This window comes from Nyctibius grandis, chromosome 30 (assembly GCF_013368605.1).
Source record: "Nyctibius grandis isolate bNycGra1 chromosome 30, bNycGra1.pri, whole genome shotgun sequence".
Lineage (NCBI taxonomy): Eukaryota > Metazoa > Chordata > Aves > Nyctibiiformes > Nyctibiidae > Nyctibius > Nyctibius grandis.
In genome coordinates, this window is record NC_090687.1 from 1142780 (window position 1) to 1170078 (window position 27299).

The 27299-nt window shown below is 56.0% G+C and overlaps 1 protein-coding gene across 3 annotated transcripts in view; it reads right to left on the reverse strand.

Annotated features, from left to right (window-relative positions):
• Positions 1 to 27299, reverse strand: part of LOC137674621 (ankyrin repeat and fibronectin type-III domain-containing protein 1-like) — a 262483-nt gene that overhangs the window by 211066 nt on the left and 24118 nt on the right. For all 3 annotated transcript variants that reach the window (XM_068420108.1, XM_068420106.1, XM_068420107.1), the window contains one exon: positions 22739 to 22867. In XM_068420108.1, coding sequence (XP_068276209.1) covers positions 22739 to 22755 — 17 coding nt within the window. In that variant the 5' untranslated portion in view covers positions 22756 to 22867. The remainder of the gene's footprint in view (positions 1 to 22738; positions 22868 to 27299) is intronic.

The following is a 27299-nucleotide window of genomic DNA, read 5'->3' on the forward strand; positions in this document are numbered from 1 at the left end:
CTTGCAGCCCTCATCAGCCCTCCTGAGCCTTGGGTGAGCAACCGGATCTTGTTGCATCTTTGTGGCTTCCCCAGGCAGCTTTTATTCCAATTCCACTTCTCAAGCATGGCTAGGCAGAAACAGACTCCAGCCCTGTTTCTCCAAGGCTTCAGTTTCACTCCTCCACGCCAAGACGGCTCAACCCAAGGTGAACACACCCGCTCTCCCAGCCCCCGGCTCCTCTGGGGAGCTGCATCCCCAAGAGCCACTCATCGGCTGACGCAGAGCCCATCGCTGCTCCTCCTTCAGCTGTGCTTTCAGCAGCCCAGGACAGCACAGGTGATGGTCACAAGTACCCAACCTCCCAGCGTCTGGGGGAAGTAGGTAAGACAGAGTTAAGCCCTTTCCCAGTCTGGCTGACACCCGGAGAGCAGCAAGGGCTGCCTCTTTTGAGGGCCTCCAGCAATGTGGAGGATGGAGTCCCACAGGCTGCGTAAGTGGAGTCCCAGACAGCAGGTTTGAAGTTAAAGCAGTGACACCAGCAGAACAGCCTGGCAAAGCAGCGAGCCTGGCCCAAGGAGGAGCCAGAGCCTGAGCAGCTGATCAGGGACAGAGCCTGGAGCAGGAGGCACCTCTGCCTGCTCCTCCGGAGATGTCCTGTGGCCAAAGGGCAAGCTTTCCCAGAGCCGTTGCTTGGGGCAAAAAGGACTGTGTGGGTCCTGGCACCCCAGTTACCATCTGTTATGGTCAGTTCTGCTCCCACAGAGGGAAAAAACATCTGCTGAGATCCCAAAAACTGAGCGAGGGGAAGTTTCCTAACCCCCCAGGAGCAGCTGGGCCTTGGGGGCAGGTTGGAAAGGACTTCTCATGAGCCTTCTTTTAGTGCCAGCTTGGGGAGGAACCAGCTTCTCCAAGTTACCTGGGAAGTCAGCTGAAAGCACCATGGGGACTTCCAAGGGGGGTTTGGGCAGGAATTTTCCAAACTGCTGAAAATTGGCCACTAACATCAGACACCAGCTCCTTATCAAGTTTCATGTGAATGAATGAAGCCAATCACAAAGAATGTCGATAATCACCATTTTTTTTTGAGGACAAGGTAAGTTGGGAGCACTAGATCTTCGGGGTTGAGGAAATAAAATTCTTCCACCCTGTTTTTCAGTACACCCACTGTGACTGAGCCCCCATTTTTCACAACCAGTTAACCCAGTGTACCAGAATGCCATCACATGTTGCGGGATAGTTTTAAAAATAAGATTGGAATAAATTATTTCACAGGATTAACAAAGCCAACTATCACTATGTGCACACAAAGAAACATGTTACATGCAAATATGAACTGATTTAAGAAATAGATGCATGAGAGACTACCAGCAACTTATAAATGTCCCAAAAGGCCAAAAAAACACCCACACCCCCCTATTAAAACATTACATTGCAAAGTTATACAAGAGCTCCAGGGTCCCAAGTCATTTAGGCCTTTCGGAGGTTAAAATAAACCTGTAAGCATCCTGTATGTAGCTGGACCAGAAGACAGTGACAGTGTGACATGGTTCATCATGCAGAGATCATGCAAAATGAAAGCATAAAACCCCATTAGTGACCCTTTTTCAAGGGACAAAGGCACAGAAACAGTCACTTAAGAGCACTACCAGCACACCACTGTGCGAGGCACTCTCTACCCAAAAGCTTCCATTTAAGAAAGGTGTGGTGGGAACAAGGGGTGGCAGGCCACCGCGCCTGGGATCCAGCCCAACAGGGCCGCTGGAGCACTCGGGGACAGGCTGGCCACAGGCAGGACATCTCCCCCGCTCCAGCCCGCTTCCTCCGGCCCCTCCAGAGATGCTCCCACAGCTCGGCCCCTCTCCTCTCCTCCCAGCCCCATCGGAGCATCCCACACCTCCGGCAATGGGGTCAAAGGAGACACTCAAAGAGGCAGCAGCAGAGCTGCTACACTTATCGAAAATTAAACCTCAGCCCGGAGTCACCTTGCTGAGGGATTGCCAAGCATCGCTACGAGCATTTCGGTGAAGCCACACGGTGCTGAGCGCAGCCCTGGCAGCACTGAGCGCACCCACGTGCTACGGTCCCTGCCCGGGCGCTGGCAGCACATGACAGAAGCACCTTGTGACAGCTCAGGTGGCCACTGCCCAGATGTGTGGCCCTGTGCTCCCTTCCTCCGCGCCACACACGGGCTGTACAGAGCTTGCACTTGGCTTCTTGTGTGCTGGTGATGCCTCAAACCTACCACAGCTAAATAATGGGGTGCAGCAGGACAGGCCGCGGGTCTGCCTCCCCGCAGGAGAGCCCGCGAGCCCACTCCTCCTCTGCCTGCAGGGACCCCGGCCGGGGTACGGCACGAGTCCACCCTCAGCTTCTCCTGAGCCCAACCTCCTGAAGCATCCTCACAGCTGAGCTCGGTGTGCACCCACAGCCACACAGACGAGACTCAGGGAACAGAAGAGCATCAAACAGAAGAGACACAAACACACACCTCTGCTGAAACCAGTTTTGGGTCAGAGAATCACAGACTGGTTTGGGTTGGAAGGGACCTTAAAGCTCATCCAGTTCCAACCGCCTGCCAAGGGCAGGGACACCTTCCACCAGACCAGGTTGCTCCAAGCCCCATCCAACCTGGCCTTGAACACTGCCAGGGAGGGGGCAGCCACAGCCGCTCTGGGCAACCTGGGCCAGGGTCTCACCACCCTCACAGCAAAGAATTTCTTCCTCATATCTCATCTAAATCTCCCCTCTTTCAGTTTAAAACCATTCCCCCTCATCCTGTCACTCCATGCCCTTGTAAAAAGTCCCTCTCCAGCTTTCCTGCAGCCCCTTCAGGTACTGGAAGGTGCTAGAAGGTCTCCCCGCAGCCTTCTCTTCTCCAGGCTGAACAGCTCCAGCTCTCTCAGCCTGTCTCCACAGCAGAGGGGCTCCAGCCCTCTGAGCATCTCCGTGGCCTCCTCTGGACTCGCTCCAACAGCTCCATGTCCGTCCTTCTTGTGTTGGGGGCCCAGAGCTGGACGCAGCACTGCAGGGGGGGGTCTCAGGAGAGCGGAGCAGAGGGGCAGAATCCCCTCCCTCGCCCTGCTGGCCACGCTGCTGGGGATGCAGCCCAGGACACGGGTGGCTTTCTGGGCTGCCAGCGCACGTTGCCGGCTCATGGTGAGCTTCTGGTCACCCATCACCCCCAAGTCCTTCTCCTCAGGGCTGCTCTCAACCCATTCTCTGCCCAGCCTGGATTTGTGCTTGGGATTGCCAAGAACTTTCCAAGACGACTAACAATTCCAAATATAAGACTTTTTTTGCTCTTGCACCTTCCTTGCAGTGTAAGCCAAGCAAACATACCTGTGCTATGTGCAAACACAAGGCTGCGGTGGCACAACTGCAGGTCCTTGCTGCTGCCCACAACGCTGGAGAAACACAGCCTGAGCCTTCTGAAGGCCGACTCCTCAGAACGGCGCAGCCCTGGGACTCACGCACGCTTGTCGCAGCGCTGCGAAGCCCTCTGGAACTAATACATTTTAATACAGCTGTAATAAAAAGCAGAGTAAAGCGAGGCTCTATAATTCCAGCCTAACGAGGCACTCTGCTTTAATTGCTGGTTATAGCACATCACACACAAATTTCCGTGCCGACACCCAGCACAAACCACTCCCACCAATTTACCGATTTGCCTGGCGTATCGCTGCGTTAGAACCCATTTAGCACAAGCACCCTAATTCCAGCAGCAAATCCAGATGTGCTGCCCAAGTCACAGTTAAAATACCCTCATTCTTGGCACCAGCATTGAATGACACAGGCAGAGCCCTCACAGACACACGGTTTGTAATTCGGGCCGCTCTCCTGCTCACAAACACAGAGACGGGTGGGCATTAGCCACGTTGAAGAGTTCAGATGCGCTGTAGCACCCAACATCTAAAGGCAGCCCTGGGTGCTGGGAGCCTGGTTGGTGGCACCCTGCTGCCAGCCTGCCACAATCCCTCCCTTTGCCCTGAAAAAGCCAGGACATCAGCACCCAACTGCTCGCCCCGCAGGGTGAAGCACCCAGGGGCCAAAGGACTCTGGTGCAAGTATTTCCTTGAGTTTGGCTCAAAATTCGCCTTCCCAGAGAAGCACCAGGGGAGCAGAGGGGTACCCACCACCGAGCCAGGCGGTTCGGCAGCGTGGAGGTGGCCACAGCCCCGTCACAGACACCGGTGCTGAGCTGGCCACCCGCCTGCAGCGGCTCATCAGCGTCTGTCCCTTTTCCGAGCGCCACGGGACGCGTGTGCCCGTGAAATCACATTCCCTTTTTAACCCCCCAGATCGATGGGAATTGCCAAGATATTTCATCCCACTTAAAAAGGTTCTGCCTGAGCGCAACGCTGTGCAGCTAAATCACAGCCCCCACGGGGACAATTACCTCCCCAAGCAGGGACATCCCTGGTGCCTGCTCCTTGATGGCAGCACAAAAAACCTGGCTCGGGCTTGCGGGGGAAAGATAAGGGCAGGACAAAGCTGACGGCAGCTGAAGGAGTCACAGGGGCTTTTATAGACTTGCTGAGAGGGGGAAAAAAAAAAAAAAGAGAAAATTGGTCGGTCCCTCCTAAAAAAATATAGTTTAAGTTCAAAAGGACTGAAAAAGTATGAAACATCAACAGTGACGGGATGGGAGGAAACACAGCGAAAGGAGACATGGCACTTAGTGCCCTGGTCTAGTTGCCATGGTGGTGTCAGGGCAATGGTTGGACTCGATGATCCCAGAGGGCTCTTCCAACCTGATTGATTCTGTGAATCTGAGAAACAAAGGCAGAATAATTTGAGGACGTTTGGAGCTGGCAGGGGTGTCTTATGGGCGAGGGGTGCTGCCTCTGCTGTACCGTGTCCATGTGTGGGCACCTCGGCTCTGCCCCCACCGCTGCTGGAGATCCACCCAAAACTCGCTTGAATCTTTCACACAAAAGCCCCAGACTCTGCCCAAGTGGGGCAAACAGGGCATGTGCCATCCCCATCCCCGCCTCCTCAGCCAGCCTGGGAACAGCCACAGCTCAGCACTCACCAGTTTGTTCTTTTTCCCCTAAAAACCAGCCCTGGCAAAACCCAAAGCAAAAATTGGAAAACTCATTAACATAAGAATTGCAGAAAATGGAAAGGAGAATCATTCTTGCAATTACAGCCCAGCAAAACTTCGTCAGTCTTGAGAAAAAAATAATAATCAATATGGAGCGAGCAGTCTCCAGACCGGGAGAGGTACAGGACTGCGATCGATACGGCTGCCTGCGTTCAGAAAGAGCTACTTGTGCCCAGCTGGATCTCTGATATGACCTGAGATATGAGCCCCCTCCTACACCCCGCTCCCCACCATCAGCCCCGCTCCCCACCATCAGCCCCCTCCCCACCAGACCTACGGGTGTTGGTACCAGGGTTCCCCTGGCAGCACACAACCCCCGAGGCAGCCCAGGCTGCCCATGGACATCTCCTTCCCTCATCCCCAAAGGCACCAGGACTCGCAGCGGGCTGGTCGGAGAAAGCCAGAGACCAGAAGGGGCAGAAAAGGGATGGAAAGGTGGAGAGGGAGCTGGTGAAAAGGCAATTAACTGCCCAGCAAGGGAGGTCACCTTCATATGCACCTGAGTGCACAGGAGGAGCCCCCGACCGGCTCTCTCAGGCCCTCGGCGCGGCCTGCTCTGAAGGGAATTACGGACAGATCCAACAACCCCGCTGGGAAATTACTCATCCGTGACCTCGAGCTTCCCTCCAGCTCGTACGAAGTCCCTCCACTGATCCCAGGGGCACAGCAGCACGGTCCTGAGCAGCTCCGCTCCCCAGGGCTTCATGGCCCAAACTGGCCCGGACCAAGGGTCCAGCCACAGACACCCACACGCACCAGGGAAGGACGTTTCTATTTCCAACCTTCTTCTTCTCTCCTCTCACCCAGTAATTATCCTATTTCTGCATCAAAACACTCTAGTAAAATCTCAGCTTCTTTCCCAAACAATAGATTAACGTAATCCTCTTACGCCACAGAGCTGGTCGTGCCTGTTGCAGTCAACGACTGCAAACTTTCAAGCCTGGAGTCAAATTTTAACTTCTCTTGTCAAAACTCTGCAGAGCACAACCATCAGATAGACAGGGATGTTGGGTTTAGTCAGCATAAAGCTTTCCATTTAAATTAAGCCAAAAGATTTCCCCCAGGTTATAGCAATTTAATTAAAACAAAGTAAAAACAAACCTCTCCGACTTCCCAAATGCTGGTTGTAAAATTAAAACCTCCAGGACTGCCAAACAGAACACAGAACCCAAATAACACCCAAGGGGAAACAGAGACTGACTTATTGCAGTAAAATAAGACGACTGACAACCCAGATCACGTCGCATCCCTCACAATATAAGCAAAAATATTTAAAGCCCCCGTTGGGCAGAACAAAGATGATTCCACAGATGGTTAATGCCACCAAAATGAGACGTTGCGTATCGAGACTCCTCATCGGAGATGATCTCCACTGCCACACAGCTCCAAGTCATCTCTTGCCCTGCTCAGAGCCCCACCGTACAGCTAGAAGTGAGAGACCTCTAATGAAAGGGCGCCTAGGGGACAGACATCGGGTCTTCAAGCCCTGGGACCTCAGTGATACCTGCAGCCCCTGGAAGTTGGTGGGAGCCCCTCTGCTCTGGAGACAGGCTGAGAGAGTTGGGGCTGTTCAGCCTGGAGAAGAGAAGGCTCCGGGGAGACCTTCTAGCACCTTCCAGTGCCTGAAGGGGCTACAGGAAAGCTGGAGAGGGGCTTTTCACAAGGGCATGGAGTGACAGGAGGAGGGGGAACAGTTTTAAACTGAAAGAGGGGAGATTGAGATGAGATATTGGGAAGAAATTGTTTGCTGTGAGGGTGGTGAGACCTTGGCCCAGGCTGCCCAGAGAAGCTGTGGCTGCCCCCTCCCTGGCAGTGTTCAAGGCCAGGTTGGAAGGGGCTTGGAGCAACCTGGTCTGGTGGAAGGTGTCCCTGCTCATGGCAGGGGGGTTGGACTAGATGATCTTTAAAGGTCCCTTCCAACCCCAATCATTCTGTGATTCTATGATTAGCTGTGGCCTCGTGGGGCAGCCACACACCGGGCTCCTGGGAAGTTCCCCATCCTCCAGCACGAGCCACTGCACTGCAGGTCAGTCTGCAGGAGCCCTGAGGACCTCACTGCTTCCAGACCTCTCTCCCACACACCCATCTTACACTCGTGCTGTGAACACATGGTCCAAGCCCAACTCTGCAACCTTGTGTGGTGGGACCAAGGTTTCTAGTGCTGGGGAAAAATGACGAAGAGAGGGAGGGAGACCCTGCCAGCATCCCGCACCCTCTGCCCTCATCAGGTCTTCCCAGCTGATGCTCTATTCCTACACCTTTACCTTGCTGCTGCCCTCAAAGGATGCTGCCATGCTACTGGCAGAGGGCAAGGAAACCCTGGAGAGGTGTTCTGGGCAGGCTCACGGGGACTGGCTGTGGGACAGACGTGTGTGACACACTGTGGGGCTTGCTGTCCCAGTCACTCACCTGGGAACAGAAATTATAACCTTTGGAACAGCAAACCCAAACCACCATCAGCAGAAACGTGCCATGGGGCCCTGGGCTGAGTCAGCTGGGCTGGTACGAACCAAACCCCAACCCACTCCACCCACACTCCCTCAGCACTCGGTGATGGAGTGAGCTGACTCAGCCCACGGCCACGCAACCGCTGGACCTGGCACGAGGGCGGTGGAGGGAGGCGGCTGGGTCTGGGGCACGGGGCTCTGGACCATTCCCCAGCACCCACCAGGTGATGTGCAGTGCCCTGAAGAGCTGTGGGGGGACACCACGCCAGCCCTTGCAAAGCGTTCTAGGATCCTGCCAGAGCCTGGACCATGCAAGGAAAGGCAACGTAACTACTGCACATCCAGGACAACTGGATAATGAAGCACATTAAAAAAAAAAACAAACATTTAAGTGCTAATTGGCCACAGGGTTCAGCCAAGGGTGTTTCTGCCAAACAGCACCAAGGACCCATTGGATTTCCACCATAATTCAACACTCTCCTGCAAAGGGGCTGTAAGGCAACACCTTTTCCAAGCACCCCCATGGGCTCTGTCAGGCCGTGCTTCGACACAGGGTTCAGCGCAGGGGGAAGGCAGCGAGCACAGAACGTTGCCTGCAGCATGGAGGAAGGAGGTCCAGTACCGCGGCCACACTTCACAGCAGCAAAGCCCCCCGAACCTCCAACCCCACGACATCAGTGTGGTAAGAAAAATAACTCACAGCACGTGCTCTGCACAGCCGCTGCTGGGAAACAACCACCAGGCAGGAAACACCTTCCGCTTAAAAGAGAAAGGGATTTGGAAATTGAAACTCCTTCACTGGTTACCAGCCACCGTGGGGGAGAAGATGGTGGAGCACAAGGCACTGAGGTCAACGCTTCATGCCCAATATCTAAAAAGCAGCTTCATAAGGGTGTCCGACAGAACGGCCCACTTAGCACATCTCCTGCGCGTGCTCCTGCTGCGCATCAACGTCTACACACACGTGGGTTGTTTTAAGATAAAAAGCCAAGCAGCCCTCAGAGCAGCACATCCCTTAACACCCCAAAGGGGGCAAAAGAGCTTGAAATACACCACAGAGAGGCTTGTCCATCCCATTTCTGTGACCCTTATCTCAGCCACCACGTGTACCTCTGCACGAGCAGAGACACCACCAGCCCCGCCACACCTCAGCCACGCTTACCCGTGCACGGGGCAGGACCCGACAGCACGTTACCTGCGGGGCTGAGCAGCTTCACCGTCCCGTGCAGCAACTGGCAGTGGCCAGGAAGCCTCTGCCGGTACTTCTGGCAGGTCCGCAGGGTGTGTCCCAGCCTCCCAAACACCGACGAGCCCCAGCCGACGCGTTTGCTTCACCCTGGGCAGGACCGCAGGAGCTCCCATCGCCCAATGCTTGCGAAAGCAATAGGTGGGAGTCACAGGGAGCACCATGACGGCACAACAGCAGACCCGAGCTCCTGCTTCCTTCTCAGGTCCGAGTCCCCCGACCTCAGACGTCGCAGAACTGCAGATGAACTAACTGGGGCAGAGACCAGTCCTTCGGCCACGGGCCCCAGGGAATTGCCTCAGACGTCATCACCGCCGGGCTGCCGGAGGCTGGCAGAGCTCAGTGGTGCAGCTCAGCGTTGTGCAACCCCCAAACAACTAAAATTGGGATACGCCCCCTCAAGGTGCTGCTTTCCCTCCCAGGAGGGGCTCAAGAAGGTCTCTACTAGTAGCTACTTCTCTACTGCAGAGTCATCCCAGGCCCCAGCAGCTCCCCTCACCAAGGGCTGCCCCTGCTTTGGGGCACAGGAGAGGTTTCACCGCTGTGTCACCTTGTCAGGAAGAGGAAAAACAAGAAAAAGAAGGAAAAAAAGGAAGATTGCATCTTCCTCCATGCTGTCCCTGTGCTGGATGCCTCTGCTTTGGTCCCCAGCTCAGTGGCACCAGGTCTCTGCCCTCTGAACCAACCTTTTTGGCACATCACAATCACATCCACTGTCAGACCCTCAAGCCCACCTCAGCCTCCACTTCTAGCCCCTGTGAACCCTCAACCTGTTATCCACAAACGTGCCAGCTGGTGCCTGGGGCACGCAGGGAAAAGCCCTCACTCCCACAGTCCCCAAAAGAAATTCTGGAGAAAGAAGTCCTGACTCCACCAACACCAGGAGCCCTCACTGTTCATGAAGGGTCTGGAGGGTCTGACCTCCGAGGAACGGCTGAGGGAGCTGGGGGCGTTTAGCCGGGAGAAGAGGAGGCTCAGAGGTGACCTTAGTGCAGTCTACAACTACCTGAAGGGAGGTTGTAGTGGAGTGGGAGTTGGCCTCTTCTCCAGGGCAACTAGCGACAGGACAAGAGGGCACAGCCTCAAGCTTGGCCAGGGGAGGGTCAGGTTGGACATTAGGAAGCATTTCTTCTCAGCAAGGGTCATTAGCCATTGGAAGGGGCTGCCCAGGGAGGTGGTGAAGGCACCATCTCTGGAGGCGTTTAAGAAAACTTAGTGCCCTGGTCTAGTTGCCATGGTGGTGTCAGGGCAATGGTTGGACTCGATGATCCCAGAGGGCTCTTCCAACCTCATTGATTCTGTGATTCTTCAGAATCTTCCTAAAGCACCTGCAGTCTGACCACAGCCACCCTCTGCCAACACAGAAAAAGTAAAACTGAACCTGGGTAGGCCCAGTTTAAAAGTAAACGTCGAGGGTTTCCCTAGCGCGGCGTGGCCTCCCGTGGCTCATCTCCACTGGTCCCAGACAGCTCTGCCCCCAGCTCGGGTCCATGGGACGCCCAGTACAGCGGTTTTGGGATGCTCAGCAAACCCCTGGGGCTTCTTTGCACCAGCTCCTGCAGAGCACGGACGGAATGGGGCCACGCAGCGCGGGCGGCCAGCAGCCGCAGTGGCCACGGGCCACGCCGTGTCACTCTGCTGCGTTCAAGCTGCAAGAAACAATCTGGTACTTTTTCACTCCAATACCCCCAGCCTCTGCCCCAGCTGGGTGATGTTTCCAACTCAGCTGTGTCTCTCCAGCCATTCATTTTCCAAACAAAGCCAAGTTTTTCCTCCATCTGCAGTGAAACACACGCTCCCCTCTGCTACGGGGACCATGGCAGGACCAGGCACCACAGCGGTACGTGGCAAGTCGTGCCCTGGGCCTCCACCAAGACATTTGGCCAGAGTGGGATGGGGCTGGAGAGGTCAACGGTTGGTTTGTCACTTGGTGCTTGCAGCAGGGTGTCACCCCAGCTGCTGCTGGGAAAGGTCTCCCTGCCCAGCTGGGCAGGTTTCGGCAACGCCGCACACAGCCCGTGGGTGACCAGGCAGGAATGCCGCTGAGCAGGGCCATCCTCCTGCCCCCCACGCCAGCAGGTTAAAGCAGGAATGATGCACCAGGGAAGGATCCCCTCGCCCCACAGAAGGGACAGTCACCGAGCCAGCGTGACCCATGTCCTCCCCAGCGTGCTGCAAACGGCTTGGGATCTCTCCTGCCGCCCCCAGGGATGCAGAGCAGGCACTCCACGTACGCTTTGGGGAAGAAAAAAAATAAAAGTCGGGTGACATCCTTACACACATCCAGGAAAACACGTTTTAAAAGGTCACTCTGCATCCAGCACATAGAGCAGGAACAATTTAAAACAAGCCATGAAGGTAGGAAGTACCAGAGGACATCGAACAGGCCCTGTTTTCACTGCACACGTCTGCGAGAGGCCAGTAGAGGCCAGGATACGGAGAGATGTGAGCTGCGATCAAAGCAGCCAGACCTGTGAAAGCCTCGTGGATGAATGCACTTGTAAGAGCACAAAAAGTCCCACAGGGCTCAGGAATAAGATTAACCGATAATAGGGCAGCTCTGGCAATTGGAGCAGCTTTCACGTTACAGTCACTTCATCAGCCCAGAGGACTGGAGCGTTGATGTCTGTACCAAGCATCACATCTGCCGCAGCGGGTACCACTGCTTGGGAGATCTGGTCATGGCCCAAACCGCTCCGAATCACCTCGAGAAGTGGGCAGTGAGTTCAGTCCCGGAGGAAGAGAAGGGATGGGCTCTTTGGCCTTGGACTAGGTCCTGACATCCCAAGAGCCCAGCCACACGAGCACACAGAGATGCTGAGAAGCACGACCGTTTCAAGGCACTGAGATGCAAATAAAGGTAGATAACATGACAATAAAAAAGTTATGAATAAATAAAACAAAGATACAAACCATCTTCATCAACAGACAGGCCTCATGCAGAACTACAGCTACAGGAGCTTAAGTCCAGGCTTAATATACCTTCTTCCAGCCTCCCAAATCCAAAGATGTCCCAGCCATCCTCACAGAATCACAGAACCAACCAGGTTGGAAGAGCCCTCTGGGATCATCGAGTCCAACCATGGCCCTGACACCACCCTGTCAACTAGACCAGGGCACTAAGTGCCATGTCCAGGCTTTTCTTAAACTCCTCCAGAGATGGTGACTCCACCACCTCCCTGAGCAGCCCCTTCCAATGGCTAACAACCCTTTCTGAAAAGAAATGCTTCCTAATGTCCAACCTGAACCTCAACCCCCTCTTCTCAGGTAAACTGCTTCCCGTGGCTGAACTCGGCTTGATCTGCAGATGTGTCTTTGTTATCTGCCTACTATTTGCAGAGGAACAGAAGGGGAGATTATACCGTATTAAGGTACACCCCAGGCACGAGCTTCAAGCCTTTGATTTACTCTTTTCCAGGTCACTGTCTCTGTAAATGTGTATCAGAAGCAATTGCCAGCACAGTCAACAGCTGCACTGGTGGTTGAGCATGACAAATGACGGAGGCTTTCCTCCCAAATTACTCCTGCCTCGCAGAGAGGGCTGCGAGGACAGAAAGCAGAGGAGAGGAAGGAAGAAAAGGTCAGAGCGAGCAAAGGCACGCAGCAGAAAGCGACAGAAAAGTCAAGTCAGCAGAAGTAGGATGGGGCAGCGTGAGCTGGACCGGCGCGGCCCTCTCCCTCCCCGCCCCAGCGCGGCTGGGCTCTGCCCGCGGAGCAGCAGGGGCAGCGGCAGGCTCGGCAACGCACCAGCTGGTTTTCAAAAGGCCTTTTATATAAAAAAAAAGCTATCTAAAATGACAGTCAGCAACCCTGAAACTCTTAAGAAAATGGGGCAAGCAGGGATTTTTGAGGATGGGAAGAAAAGAAATGAAAGGCAGGAGCGACCTGCCGGAACAGGGCTGTTCGCAGCAGTCCCACAACATCGCATTTCAGTTCCTACACGGTTTCTTTTTCACTGCATGGACCCCAGCTGATGTGACCCAAGTACACGGAGAAAGCAAAGGAGCAACGCGGCTTTTTGCCACCCCAGCTCCCCTCCAAAGGCTCTGACTGCTCCAACTCCAGTGGTAAAGCCTCTGCGGTAGCGTTAGGGCTGTGGAAGAGATCAACAGCGAAGGCACGGAGCCGGAGCGTGCTCCCTTGGCAGCCTGCTGGATTAAAGATTTAATGCAACACGTCCCTCTGGAAGAAATTACACAGGCTATTAAGAAAGACGCGCCTCTCATCTGATGAAATCCAGCAATCATTGCAGCAAGACGTGCAAACTAAAGAGGCTCTGTAGAGCAAAGGGAAAGCTGCTGTTGCTCTCGTGAGCCCTTTCTGGATAGAGAAACCAATGGGCGAAGCAGCAGCTCTATTAGCAGTAAAGCAAACGTGCAGACGCAGCCGTATGGTGTGTGCGGAGAGCGAGACGGCCCCTGCCTTCAAGGGAAGAGGTAAAACAAGGCTGGGCAGCAATCGCTCGCTGTTTCCCACTGGCACCCAGGGGCCTACGAGGCTGCCTGCGCGGGGCAGACAGCGCCGGGCTGGGAGCAGCAGGGGACCTTCCATACCTCTTGCTTTCCACACGAGAGTGAGGGACACGTCACAGAATCACAGAATCAGTCAGGTTGGAAGAGACCTCAGGGATCATTGAGTCCAACCATTGCCCTGACACCACCATGGCAACTAGACCATGGCACTAAGGGCCATGTCCAGGCTTTTCTTAAACACATCCAGAGATGGTGACTCCACCACCTCCCTGGGCAGCCCCTTCCAATGGCTAATGACCCTTGCTGAGAAGAAATGCTTCCTAATGTCCAACTTGAACCTCCCCTGGCCAAGCTTGAGGCTGTGTCCTCTTGTCCTAGCGCTGGTTGCCTGGGAGAAGAGGCCGACTCCCACTGCGCTACAACCTCCCTTCAGGTAGTTGTAGACTGCACTAAGGTCACCTCTGAGCCTCCTCTTCTCCAGGCTAAATACCCCCAGCTCCCTCAGCCATTCCTCAGAGGTCAGACCCTCCAGAACCCTTCCCCAGCTTGGTCGCCCTCCTCTGGACTCGCTCCAACACCTCAACATCTTTCTTGAAGTGCGGGGCCCAGAACTGGACGTCAGTCCCCCCTGCCCCGAGGTGGCAGCACCTTGGCACTTCGGGAATCCAAAGTATTAATCATAGGGACCTTGATTGGGAGGGACCTTAAAGCTCATCTAGTTCCAACCCCCTGCCACGGGCAGGGACACCTTCCACCACACCAGGTTGCTCCAAGCCCCATCCAACCTGGCCTTGAGCACTGCCAGGGAGGGGGCAGCCACAGCTTCTCTGGGCTAGTGCTTCTCCTGATACCCAAGCAGGAATTAACCCCGGCTCCCTCACCCAGGGCCAACGGGACCAGAGGAGCGCAGGCTGTCACAGCAACAGGAACACCATATGCTAAAGCACCTCAGTTCTTTCAGGGGATAACCACAGTTTAATACAGCATTAGTCAGGGTGTAGCAAGTGCCTCTGCCTAAGCAGCAGCGTTGTGCTGCAGAGAGCAGCACTGGTTACATTAAATTCAGCTCCGACATCTCAGAGCGTTCAGCAGCTTCACCACAACGGAGCCTGATCAGTAAAACATCCCACTTGGCCAAAGGAAACAGATGCAGGGAAAGAGCTTGTGCAGCAGAGCTCGCGTTAGTGTCCGCAGAGCCCTTTTGTACAGTAAAACCATCCACGCTGCAAGACGCGCCTGGAGATAATATTGCCAGGGAAGCTGAGCTGAGACCCCTGGACTCATTCAGCGCGGAGCACAGATGCCCAGGGAGCTCCCAGGTCCTGCGCAGGACCCCTGGCGTCAGCCACAGCAGGGCAGCCACCCCACGGGCGCTCTCGGGACTCCCAGCTCCTGCTCCGTCGGTTCGGGTGCTGTGCCAGGCTCTACGGCACAGAGATCCGGGCGCCTTCGCAAACACGCCGGGCAGGTGGCCGGCACGGCTCCGCAGAGCTGCCCCATCCCAGCATGCGTGGGCACACGCGGGTAACACCCCGCTGCAGCGCGCCTCTTGGGTGGGATTTGCTTCCCACATGCTGCCCGTACCTCAAAGCAAAGCTCCTTGAAGCAGCTCCCCCAAACACCTTCACTGCCGCGGTGCTTTGCTCCCCGGAGAGGTCTGCGACAGTCTCAGCCTGGCTCTGGGAACACCCCGTGCGGTGGCAGACCACAGCACTGGGCTCGGTTCCTTAAACACAGCCCAGGAGCCTGGCACGGGCATTGTGAGGCACACACAACTGTGCCTTAAATCAGGAAAGTTTCCATGACACTCGTGCGTGCTGACCTACGGCAGAGGTGTTGCACCATCCTTCACTCATTTTTCTGCCCCCCGCCCTGCTCCAGATCTTCCCAGGGGAGATTTAGATTGGAGATCAGGAAAAATGTCTTCACTGAAAGTGTTATCAAACATTGGAACAGGCTGCCCAGGGCAGTGGTGGAGTCCCCATTCCTGGGGGGATTTAAAAGCCATGTAGATGTGGTGCTGAGGGACATGGGTGGCCTTGGCAGTGCTGGGTTAACGGTTGGACTCGATGATCTTCAAGGTCCTTTCCAACCCAAACGGTTCTGCGATTCCCAGCTTCCCATTGCAGGGTGAAGCTGAGCTGCTCACAACTCTCCCAGCCCTTCCTCATCCCCTTTAAACCCCTCACGGCTCAGGAGCTTGTGTAGAAGCTCCTGCAGGACCCAGCCAAAGGTGGACTTACAGAAGGAAATAAAAGCTAAAATTCAGAGTTGCTCTGATCGAAGCAAGGATGCCCACAGATTTCCAAACTCCAATGGTGAGAAAAGTTGGAAAACAGAGATGCCTGTGGACGTCCTGAGGAGATACCTTGGTTTGAAGTGCCAGCTCTTGCAGTCCACGTAGGAGACACGGGCAGACTGTGTGGCACCACGCTTGAGTGGAGCCAACTCAGACAGCACCTGCAAAGCTCCCGGGGGGCTGCTGCGTGCAGGGCACTCCTTAGCTCCCATGTGTTTCTGCCCCAAGGCCCAGCCGTGGCTCCAGCAGAGAAACACCCTCCCCAAAGCCCCGGTGCCTGCCCCGCTGCACAGCGTTCTGCCCAGACAATGGTGAGAACAGCCCGTTTTGGGGGGAGCTGCAGCAGCCGGGTCACAGAATCACAGAATCAGTCAGGCTGGAAGAGCCCTCTGGGATCGAGTCCAACCATTGCCCTGACACCACCATGGCAACTAGACCAGGGCACTAAGTGCCATGGCCAGGCTTTTCTTAAACACCTCCAGAGATGGTGACTCCACCACCTCCCTGGGCAGCCCCTTCCAATGGCTAATGACCCTTGCTGAGAAGAAATGCTTCCTAATGTCCAACCTGAACCTCCCCTGGCCAAGCTTGAGGCTGTGTCCTCTTGTCCTAGCGCTGGTTGCCCAGGGTCACCCCGAGGCAGCCCCAGCAGCCGCACGCTTCAGCTCTGTCCACGGTATTTATGAGCTGAACGTGTCAGCTCTGAACGCTGGCGCTTTCTGGCAGCTCCCTTCAGCCCAGGAGCGAGCGCACGGACCGATCCCACGGCTCAGCGGGTGAGCAGCTAGTTGCAGGTTATTAATGAAATCATTTACTGTTTATTGCAAAGATTCTGCCAAAACACAAGCAAAAAGCATTACAGTCACTACCAGCAAAGCTGCCAGGTCAGGGAAACAAAGGTTTCGGGTATTGCCTTCTAAAAAGTGGGTTTCCAGGCCCCCGGTGGGTGCCCAGGCTCCTCCTGGCACAGCTGTGCCTGGCACAGGTACGAAGGCATCGAGGATAAACGCTGCCTCCTGCCAAACCCCTTCTGCAGAGGAACACACGGCAGTAAAATCACTCTGCAGAAGCACCTGCCTGAGGAACACGCGTTCGCTCCGGGTGCTTCACAGCAGAGCTGCAGCCGGCCCAGCAAGGCTGCGAGGTGCCCCCTCACCTTCCCATGGCAGCCCGAGCATCCCAGTAAACCCCCAGCGATGCAGCTTGGGTCCAAAAGCACCAAAGCCACACTGCTGCTGCCAGCCTCTTCATCGTGCTTCCTCCCAAAACACCGCAGGGAAAGTGGAGAAGAAAAGGAAACAAACTGCTAACGTGCCCTTACTCTGCTGTCGAACAGGGAACCCGCTTTCACCAGCGCACCAAGAGCCCGTGGAGATCACAGAAATACATCCCTTTCCACGCTCTCCAGGGCACACAGCTATTTGCAACCTGAAAAATAGCTGCTGTCGCTGCACATCTGAGGAATTATCCTGAGCACGACGATGTGGCTTTAAAGGAACAAGCACTACCCAAACTGCAGCTTGCTGCACGCTCCCTCCAAAGCGGCCCCGGACGGGCCAGCGAGCAGGGAGAGCCAGCGGCATCCCACCCACGGGGACAGAGGCCAAGGAGCCCCCAAGGCCAGCACTATCACCAGATCACCAAGACAGGCTGGAGAGCTGGGCCCGTACAAACTGCATGAAGTTCAACAAGGCCAAGTGCAAGGTCCTGCCTGTGGGTTGGGGCAATCCCAAGCACAAACACAGGCTGGGCGGAGAATGGATTGAGAGCAGCCCTGAGGAGAAGGACTTGGGGGTGATGGGTGACCAGAAGCTCACCATGAGCCGGCAACGTGCACTGGCAGCCCAGAAAGCCACCCGTGTCCTGGGCTGCATCCCCAGCAGCGTGGCCAGCAGGGCGAGGGAGGGGATTCTGCCCCTCTGCTCCGCTCTCCTGAGACCCCCCCTGCAGTGCTGCGTCCAGCTCTGGGGGCACCAACGCAAGAAGGACACGGAGCTGTTGGAGCGAGTCCAGAGGAGGCCACGGAGATGCTCAGAGGGCTGGAGCCCCTCTGCTCTGGAGACAGGCTGAGAGAGCTGGGGCTGTTCAGCCTGGAGAAGAGAAGGCTCCGGGGAGACCTTCTAGCACCTTCCAGTGCCTGAAGGGGCTACAGGAAAGCTCTAGAGGGACTTTTTACAAGGGCATGGAGTGACAGGACGAGGGGGAACGGTTTTAAACTGAAAGAGGGGAGATTTAGATGAGATATGAGGAAGAAATTCTTTGCTGTGAGGGTGGTGAGACCCTGGCCCAGGTTGCCCAGGGAAGCTGTGGCTGCCCCCTCCCTGGCAGTGTTCAAGGCCAGGTTGGATGGGGCTTGGAGCAACCTGGTCTGGTGGAAGGTGTCCCTGCCCATGGCAGGGGGGTTGGAACTGGATGAGCTTTAAGGTCCCTTCCAACCCAAACCAGTCTGTGATATGATTCTGTGACATGATACGATCTCTGCAGATCTACTGCTGACAGCCCTTCTCCGAGGCACTCTGGAGACCCCCGCAGCCAAGCCCCTCTGTGCAAGCCCTGGCTGAGGTGGAGGTACCCACCCTGCGCAGGGAGGCTGAGCAACGGTGCACTGACGCAGGGCCTCAGGGACATCAGTCACGGCGAATTCCAGGGAGCAAGAACAGCCGCACAAGCTGAAAAAGCGTCACTGAAGACCACGAGGCCAGAATTTGGTTTCCTGCTCAAACGGAGTGAAAACAAGCACAGGACCAGAGTGACACACAGAAACGCATCGTGACGTGCACCCCGATACGCACCTGCTCAACGTGCCCAGGCCAGGGTGAGCAGAGGGCCCTGGGGAAGGGCCAGCACCCGTCCCCCAGCCGGGCACCCCAGGGCCAGCAGGCACCCGGCTCGCCTGCAGAGTCAGGAGCAGACAGCACCTCCCTCCCCGTACTCACTGAATAATTAATCCTCCAGAAATTAGTCAAGTCTTTAACTAAGCCAACTCAGCAAACGGAGCGAGGAATTTCTAGGTCAGAGCTATGAGGAGGGCTGAGGGGGGAAATAAAAAGGAAGAAGAGCGAGCCTTAGGGCTCTGCCTCCTGTTCGTTTCCAAGGGACCAGCACCCTGCTCTGCCTCTCCCCGCCAGGGCCAGCCCCTCCAAAGCAAGAGCTTGGATGAGAATCGCACCTTGTCATCCTGCCAAGGGCTGACACCGCAGCTGCCTTCTGACACCACCAAGGAGCAGATTTTTGTGCAGAGCATCTCCCTCCATCTCACACAGCTCATTTGACAAAGCAGGGAGTAAAGCACCTCGTGACAATCTCACTTTGTCCCTCCTGCTTCAACGCCTTTGACGTCTTAACTGCCGTCTTCTGCAGAGGGTTTCCTTCCCCCTCCCCAAAGCAGTAACCCAGGGATGAAGCACACGGGGAAAGGCGACACATTTCCCAGCACCGGCGAGCAAGAGCAGCCCTCCGGGAAGCCAGAGCCCTCCGCAGAGCCCCTCTGAGCCCGCTCAGGCGGTACCGGCCATCGCCGTGCCCGGCAGCGCAAGGGGCAGGCGGGTTTCCAGCCGCAGTGCCCTGCCAAGGGCCAGCAGCAGCTACCAGGAGGCGCTGGGTGAGAGCTGCTCCCTTCGGTACCAGCTGTAGGGGATGCTGGCACAGCGCTGGGTCTGTCCTCCCCGGGAGCCAGGCTTTGTGAAAATGAATAAGCAATTATTTAGGAAGAAGGATCTTCCCTGAGATAGACATTGGTATTTGGCCGCCCAAAAAGATCTGGGACTGGGGGAAGAGCACGGGGAGCTGGGGTGCAAGGAGGGTACTGGGGGCGAGGCCAGGTGGGAGGGGGTACCAGCGGTGCACCCCACTCCTGCGGGTGCCGGAGCCGCGTGGTGCTGGGCGAGCAGCGGTGCCGCACTGCCCTCTCGTGTCACCCAACCGCCCCACACGCCGTGGGGACCCGACCCACAGTCCTGCAGGGACCCAGCCCACAGCAGCCCCAGTCTCCTGCTATTCCCCTCCTCTCCTCCCAGCCCCACCTGGGAAGCAGAGGGGTTCCGGGGAAATCAGAGACAGGATCAGCACTTGCATTTTCCCACCTCTCAGTGAAAGAATTCAGCCAGAAATTCCAGTGTGGGAGCATGGAAGGGGGGCAGAGGACTCTAGCGATGGCTGCTGGATCCCCCTGGCCGTCCCCACACAGCTGGGATGCACAGAAAAGAAACACAGAGGGACCGGACTCCTGCCAAGAGCCCGGGGTGGAGGGACCCCGTAGAAACCTGTTCTCCCCTTCGCTCACGCATGTTGTAACAACCCTGACCACCATTACTGCAACCCTCTGGGCAACAGCTCCAGCCCCGAGGTGTTCACAAGCAGGCCCAAGAAGGGAGGGTGGCAGGAACGGGGCAAGGGAAACAGCCCTTGCTGCACCCACCTCCCCCTCCACTGCTCTGTGAGACCTCTTCTTGCACCAGTAACAAAAGCAGCCTCCTTCGCAGGCAGCCTGCTCAGAAGCCCTCCCTAACACCACACCACCTTATTTCTTCCTTCAGTTTAACCTCCTGGGCACCCTGCAGCCCATACCTGCATTCGGAGAACGCACCGCGTGGGGTTACCGCACCCACCATCAAGCTCCCGTCCCAGCGCTGGCACCTCCAGCTTGTCCCTTCACTGCTCACAGGTGGGTTTTTCCAACTTCTTCTCCTGCACTTTAAGACAGACATGGAGAAACGGAGCCCAGAGGAGGGCAGGGAGTTAGGGAGCAGCGGTGCAGAGGGTCAGTCCCTCTACCTGGTGGGCTACACACCCCTCGAGGGGCTCCTTCCCTCTGTCCCATGGCAAGAGCACCGAAGCCTTGCTGCAGCGGGGATACCCAGCACCCCTTTGTCTCACCCACGTGGCTGAATCGCACATGGCAAAGGCTGAGGTTAGCGCATCTCCATCCCGCCAGGACCACGTGCCCTTCGGCTGAATCCTCCTCCCCGCTCTGAGGAGGTGGGCACCCAGGAGACAGCTCCCTCCGGGACCTTTGGGGACAGACAGACAGCGGGACTGGACCTGACAGACCAGCTCTGTGCCACGCTGGCACTGCCAAGCTCGTGGGGGTGCTGGGCACCCGGAGCAGCCCGAGGCAGCGGGGGGCATGGCAAGCACACCCCGTCTGTCCCCCCCAAACGAGCTGGGGGCGGCTGCAAACAATCCCAGCATTGAGCAGCCGCTCGCCCCAGCCCATCTGCGGCCCCGGGAGCCTGTGGCAGACAAAGACAACGTTAGCCCAGGGCGAGCCCTGCCAAGGCGGGGGAGACAAACCCACCTTTGTGTCTGCAAAGGCAAAGTTAGCTTTGGGGAACAGACTAGATAGCTCCACGACTGGAGCCTGTGCTTTGGCTGCTTTTCAGCTGGAAGTTTCTCATCCACGTGCAGATGACAGCAGAAGCCTCCAATGCTCCCTTTCTCTTGCCTGCCCCACAGGAGATGAGCTGGGGTCCCACCGCAGATGCTCCCCCCTGCAAGGACCTTCAGCATGCAGCACCAGCCCACCAATGCACACAACAGGAAGACTGAGCCAAGAGGGCTTTGACCCATCGTGGCTTAAATCCATCTATCACCAGTGTTTTTGTCTTGCCCCTGGACCAGCAGAGCGCTGGGGGCTCAAAAGCGTTCCTCCCCCAGGGTAAGCCAAGCAAGGTCTCTACTTCTGCCCTCGGACCTAGCCCATCCTGTCCCTTCCCAGCACTTGAACTTCACATCCGTGCCAGCAATCATTTCCATATGCAGAAAAACAAACCCCCAGGGACAACAGGTTTGCTCCCATTTCCTCCCTTCCCCAGCGCCGGGACTGGAGCAGCCCCTCCTGCCCACAGCGAGCCAGCAGCCGCCTGTCCTCGCTGGTGCCCACGGGGCCAGCACGTGCACCATGTTTACCTCCACACCCGCGTGATCACTCTCAAGCGATCTCAGCGCAGATCTTACAGGTGGGAAGCATTCAGCAGCGGCCACCGATGGCTTCTGCGCAGCCAGGACAGCCCAGCCCAGGCCACGCTTCCCAGGGGAGCCTCCCTGAAAAGGCAAATCCTCCCTGCAACTTAATGGGAAAAACAAGACCCAACGGGAAAGAAAACAAGACCCTAATGGGAAAAACTCAACCCATTAGGATGAGACCCTGCCTCATCCTAATGGGAAAAACAAGCCCAGTTATAAAGGGAATCAGAAAGCATTTTTTCTCTGGAAAGCTGACCTCATGGGTTGAGATTAAATCCACACATCGAAGCCCTGCTGCACTGAAATCGTCACGTTTGACTGTACGTACCAGGGTCTCACCGCTGGCACAAACCCTGCCGCTCACGCCTGCCTTAGTCCCAGCTGGCTCACGTTGCATCGCTCCAACTCAAGAATGAAACGCTTGCCCAGCACCTCCCCACAGCTCCCAGCACTACCCGCGAGCGCTGCGCCCGGCTGTGGTACCCGCAGGTGTTTGTCAGGCTGTATGAGAACGGTGGAAGGTGGGGAAAGGCGGCGAGCCCTCGGCTGTGGCACTTACTGCTCATCCATGCAGTGAGACACAGGCTCTCAGAATCATAGAATCAACCAGGTTGGAAGAGCCCTCTGGGATCATCGAGTCCAACCATGGCCCTGACACCACCCTGTCAACTAGACCAGGGCACTAAGTGCCATGGCCAGGCTTTTCTTAAACCCCTCCAGAGATGGTGACTCCACCACCTCCCTGGGCAGTCCCTTCCAATGGCTAATGACCCTTGCTGAGAAGAAATGCTTCCTAATGTCCAACCTGAACCTCCCCTGGCCAACCTTGAGGCTGTGTCCTCTTGTCCTATCGCTGGTTGCCTGGGAGAAGAGGCCAACTCCCACCCCGCTATAACCTCCCTTCAGGTAGTTGTAGACTGCACTAAGGTCACCTCTGAGCCTCCTCTTCTCCAGGCTAAACACCCCCAGCTCCCTCAGCTGTTCCTCGTAGGACAGACCCTCCAGACCCTTCACCAGCTTGGTCGCCCTCCTCTGGAATCGCTCCAACACCTCAGGCTCCCTGCAGGCTTTGCGATACGAAAATGAAACACGGGTATCGTGCACGCCGAACGCTCACGTTGGAGGGCCAGGCATCGGCACAGCTCCCCCAAACACCAGCACAGCTCCTCCCCTACCAGCCGTTAGCGAGCGAAAGACAGGGAGCGTGGCACAGCCCCGACTCACCCTTCGACAAGGTCCATCCCGCCCCGGCCTCAGGGTCCGCAGCAGCTCCTGCCGAGCTCCGGGTGGCCGAGAGACTGTGCGCCGCCACGCAGACCTCCGCGCTCCACCATTGCTAGCCACCCTGCGCCACTGGAAGAGAGAGATGGAGACAGAATCACAGAATCAACCAGGTTGGAAGAGACCTCAGGGATCATTGAGTCCAACCGTTGCCCTGGCACCACCATGGCAACTAGACCATGGCACTAAGTGCCATGGCCAGGCTTTTCTTAAACCCCTCCAGAGATGGTGACTCCACCACCTCCCTGGGTAGCCCCTGCCAATGGCTAATGACCCTTGCTGAGAAGAAATGCTTCCTAATGTCCAACCTGAACCTCCCCTGGCAAAGCTTGAGGCTATGTCCTCTTGTCCTATCGCTGGTTGCCCGGGAGAAGAGGCCAACTCCCACTTCACTACAACCTCCCTTCAGGTAGTTGTAGACTGCACTAAGGTCACCTCGGAGCCTCCTCTTCTCCAGGCTAAACACCCGCAGCTCCCTCAGCCGTTCCTCGGAGGTCAGACCCTCCAGACCCTTCACCAGCTTGGTCGCCCTCCTCTGGACTCGCTCCAGACCTGCCCATTAGCGAGACGGACAGAGCCCAGGGCATCGGCAGCACGCAACCGAGAGGTGAACAACGCCCCGAGCCCTGCGGAGGGGGACATGTGCCCAGGGGAGACGCGCTTCCCACCCAACCGGGGTTGAGAGCTGCCGAGGGATCTGGTCCAGCACAGTCCCACCCAGTGGCTTCGGCGCATCCCATCCCTCAGGCCTGAGCAAGGAGCTCAGTTGAAGGGAGCTCAGCAGCCGTGAGCCTGGGCACGCTGGTGTCAGAGCACGCTCTGGGAGGATGCAAACCTGCCTCCATGTTCTTGGTTCCTCCGACATTAAACTGGGCTGTGCTGTCCCCTTTCGAGATGATTATCAGTCACTGGAGTGATAATGGATTACATTAGCTAATGGACTACATTAATGTCTTATTCAGCAGTAAGAAGCAGATGTGTGAGCAAGAACTATGGGCTTTTACGTTCACATATCCTCCCTCCCCTCTGTTGGGCACTAGCAGCCAAAATATATTAGTGCTTCCTACTGACCTCAGTAAATACGCACGGCTCGGCAAGAACACCCAAGGCATTTACTCGCTGCCACGCTGACGTTCACTTATCATTACACAGACATATTCTCATTAGCCTGAACCTGGTATGGTCAGAGAGATGAGATGCTCCATCCAGAAGCCAAGGCAGAAGTATGAACTACTGGGGAAAAAGCAAACCTCCACGAGGAGCAGGGAACTGGTGTGGGTCGGTCACTCTATGGGGGGAAAAGAGCCCCCAGCACATACCCAGGCTCTCCTGGCTCTGGGCTGGCCAGGGAACACCATGGAAATGGGGTGGGAAAGGAACGAAGGGGGTAAGACCATCAGCAGACGCTGTCGTTGGGTGAAGCCTTTGCTGGCCAAGGGAACAGCTGAGGCACCGGGAGCCCCGGGGGAGCCGGGACCCCCTCCCGCAGCACCACCCTCGCCCCTCTCGTGGCATGACACAGGCTACGAGCCCAGCGCCCGCCGGGCCTGGGGAGGTGCCCACAGCCATGCTGATAACCAGGGAGGAGAGGGAAGTGCAAAAAGCTCTCGGGAGAGAAAGCTTTAGCGTCAAGTCTTCCTCCATTAGGGATAATAGAGGATAAAAAGAGGCATCCCAGTGCTTTTTCTGCCATATCACCACATTGCTCCATTCTCAGCTGTTTCAGCTCAGAGCACCTTTGCTTTCAGTCTCCAAGCCCTGATGTGCATATCACTAAGCTGCCCGTGGCAGATGTGCCCTGTGATAGACACAAAATGTGGCCGCCAGCCTTCAGCATCACTGAAATTCAGACAAATACCTGCCTGGATTCAGCCTCCACTGTGTAGCTGCTGTCTGCTCCAGCATTTATATTCAATGTAAATTTTTTTTGGGGGGGGAAAAACAAAGAACATTATTTTCAAATCATTATTTTGCTTCACTAGAGCTTGACACTGATGCAAAAGAAATATGTGAGCTGCATCCTCAGTCACACCTGCTAACCAGGAAACCTGCTCTCCCCCAGCCAGGGCTGCGCCTCTGAATGTGGATGAATGCCCACGACCACAGGAACTGCTTTCCCTTGCTCCTGATCCAGCTGTGGCTGAGAAAAGAGCAGAAAACATCTGGCCAAAAATTATTTACCCTCAGAAAATCTTGCAAAATCCAGGAGAATTGTCAGCTGGAAGCCTGGAAACCCCAGTTTCAGGGAGAAATATTTTTCTGCTTGTGAATTGGAGACAGCAACCTCAGCCAAGCAGTTAAGGCTCTAATCACTGGGTCTGACATGAACACGCCAGGGAGATTTTATTTATGACCCAGCTAATGGGGTTTGCCCTTAAGCACTGGACAAATCTTCCAGCTCATTAACCCAACGGTAAGAATCACTTGGACAAATTAGGTACTGCAAAGTCAAGCCTGCAGAGCAGCTCTTTGATTTACCTTAAAATGACCTACAAAAGGAAGGAAATGTCACACAAGCCCCTCCCGGCCATCGTCACCACACAGCAGCCCTGTTATCATCCAGAACGCAGGACAGGGTCAGGCATTTAATTACAAAACTGTTTTTCCCCCCCCTTCACTTTCCAAACTAACACCTCTCAGCCGAGGGATGCTCTTCCCTAGTTGGCCTGGAAAGCTAAAGCAAAGCTGGGGCGTCCTTGGCCTCACGAGGTACAGGGGAAGCAGCAAATTTTTGACAAAGAAGAAAGTCTGGAAGAAAACTTCTGCATCCTAAAGTAGATTGCAAAGAGCATCTGAAAGGGAAAACGTAGGCAAAGAGCGCAGCAAACGGGGTGAGACTCCACACGTAACTCCCAGGGTCACCAAGGGCACCCTGAACGGAACCAAAGGGAAGGTTTTTCATCACCTCCCTCCTGGCTGCTCTGCTCCTGCAGCCAGGGAGGGAGGTTTGTTGTAGGCAGAGGACACCACCCAAGGGAACTGGGCACCCCACGACAGTCCCTTCCCTTGCCAGGCTCCTCCAGACAGCGCTTCGTCCAGCCGCCAGCTCACCACCGAGAAGGTTTCCCATCACATCCCCACTTCTGCCCCATGCACCAGCTAGAGCAGACACGGGATCTGGGCTGCTGAGCCGTTAAGGCCCCACTTATCTCCTTCCCACCTCAGGCAACAGACAAGGAGCAAAAGGCAAGGAAGAGTCCGTGCAGCTGGAGATGTTCCTTAAATGGTGGCGCCAAAGGAACTAGCTTCATGTGGTGTTTCAGGAATGAAGATCACAGCATGGCTGAGGGTGGCAGGGACCTCTGGAGATCACCCAGGCCAACCCCCTGCCCAAGCAGGGCCAGCTACAGCAGGCTGCCCAGGATGGTGTCTACTGGAGTTTTGAGTATCTCCAAGGCTGGCGACTCCACAACCTCTCTGGGCAGCCTACTCCAATAAAAGGGCACTTTTGGCATTTAAGTGCGATTCCCTGTGCTTCAGTTTGTGCTCGTTACCTCTGCTTGTGCTCGTTCACAAGCAGAAGCTCACACCATGGCTACACATCAGGCTTCTGCAGGTGCTGAACACTCCAAAAGTCACGTGTGGCTGTGGATAGGGAACTGTGGCACCCATCGCCCAGGGGCTGGAAGGAGAAGTTCCCGGCCCTCCTCCCCAGTCCATGCAAAGCCAGGTTTTACCACAGCAACACATCTCCACTGCCAGGACAACGAAACTGAAATTCTCACTGAATGGAAAGAAAACACTCTTTTGCCCTTTACAGCCAGACCCAGAAGTAGCTTGTGGTGCGATGCTGCTGCTCGTTTTGCTAAGAGCACATTTCAGTGCCTCCGGCTGTGGGTTTGCTCTCAGGAACTCGTCCAGATGAGCATCCGCGGTCCCCCAGGCCAAGAGAGAACCCTCCTCTTCACAGAATCAATCAGGTTGGAAGAGCCCTCTGGGATCATCAAGTCCAACCATTGCCCTGACACCACCATGGCAACTAGACCAGGGCACTAAGTGCCACGTCCAGGCTTTTCTTAAACACCTCCAGAGATGGCGACTCCACCACCCCCCTGGGCAGCCCCTTCCAATGGCTAATGACCCTTGCTGAGAAGAAATGCTTCCTAATGTCCAACCTGAACCTCCCCTGGCCAAGCTTGAGGCTGTGTCCTCTTGTCCTAGCGCTGGTTGCCTGGGAGAAGAGGCCGACTCCCACTTCACTACAACCTCCCTTCAGGTAGTTGTAGACTGCACTAAGGTCACCTCTGAGCCTCCTCTTCTCCAGGCTAAACAACCCCAGCTCCCTCAGCCATTCCTCATAGGTCAGACCCTCCACACCCTTCCCCAGCTTGGTCGCCTTCTTCTGGACTCGCTGCAACACCTCAACATCTTCCTTGAAGTGCGGGGCCCAGAGCTGGACACAGGATTCAAGGTGCGGCCTCACCAGTGCTGGAGGAGGGTGTATCCAGGGAGCTACGAGCCCTCACACTCCCGACTCCCGAGAGCCAACAGGCTTTTCCCCTCT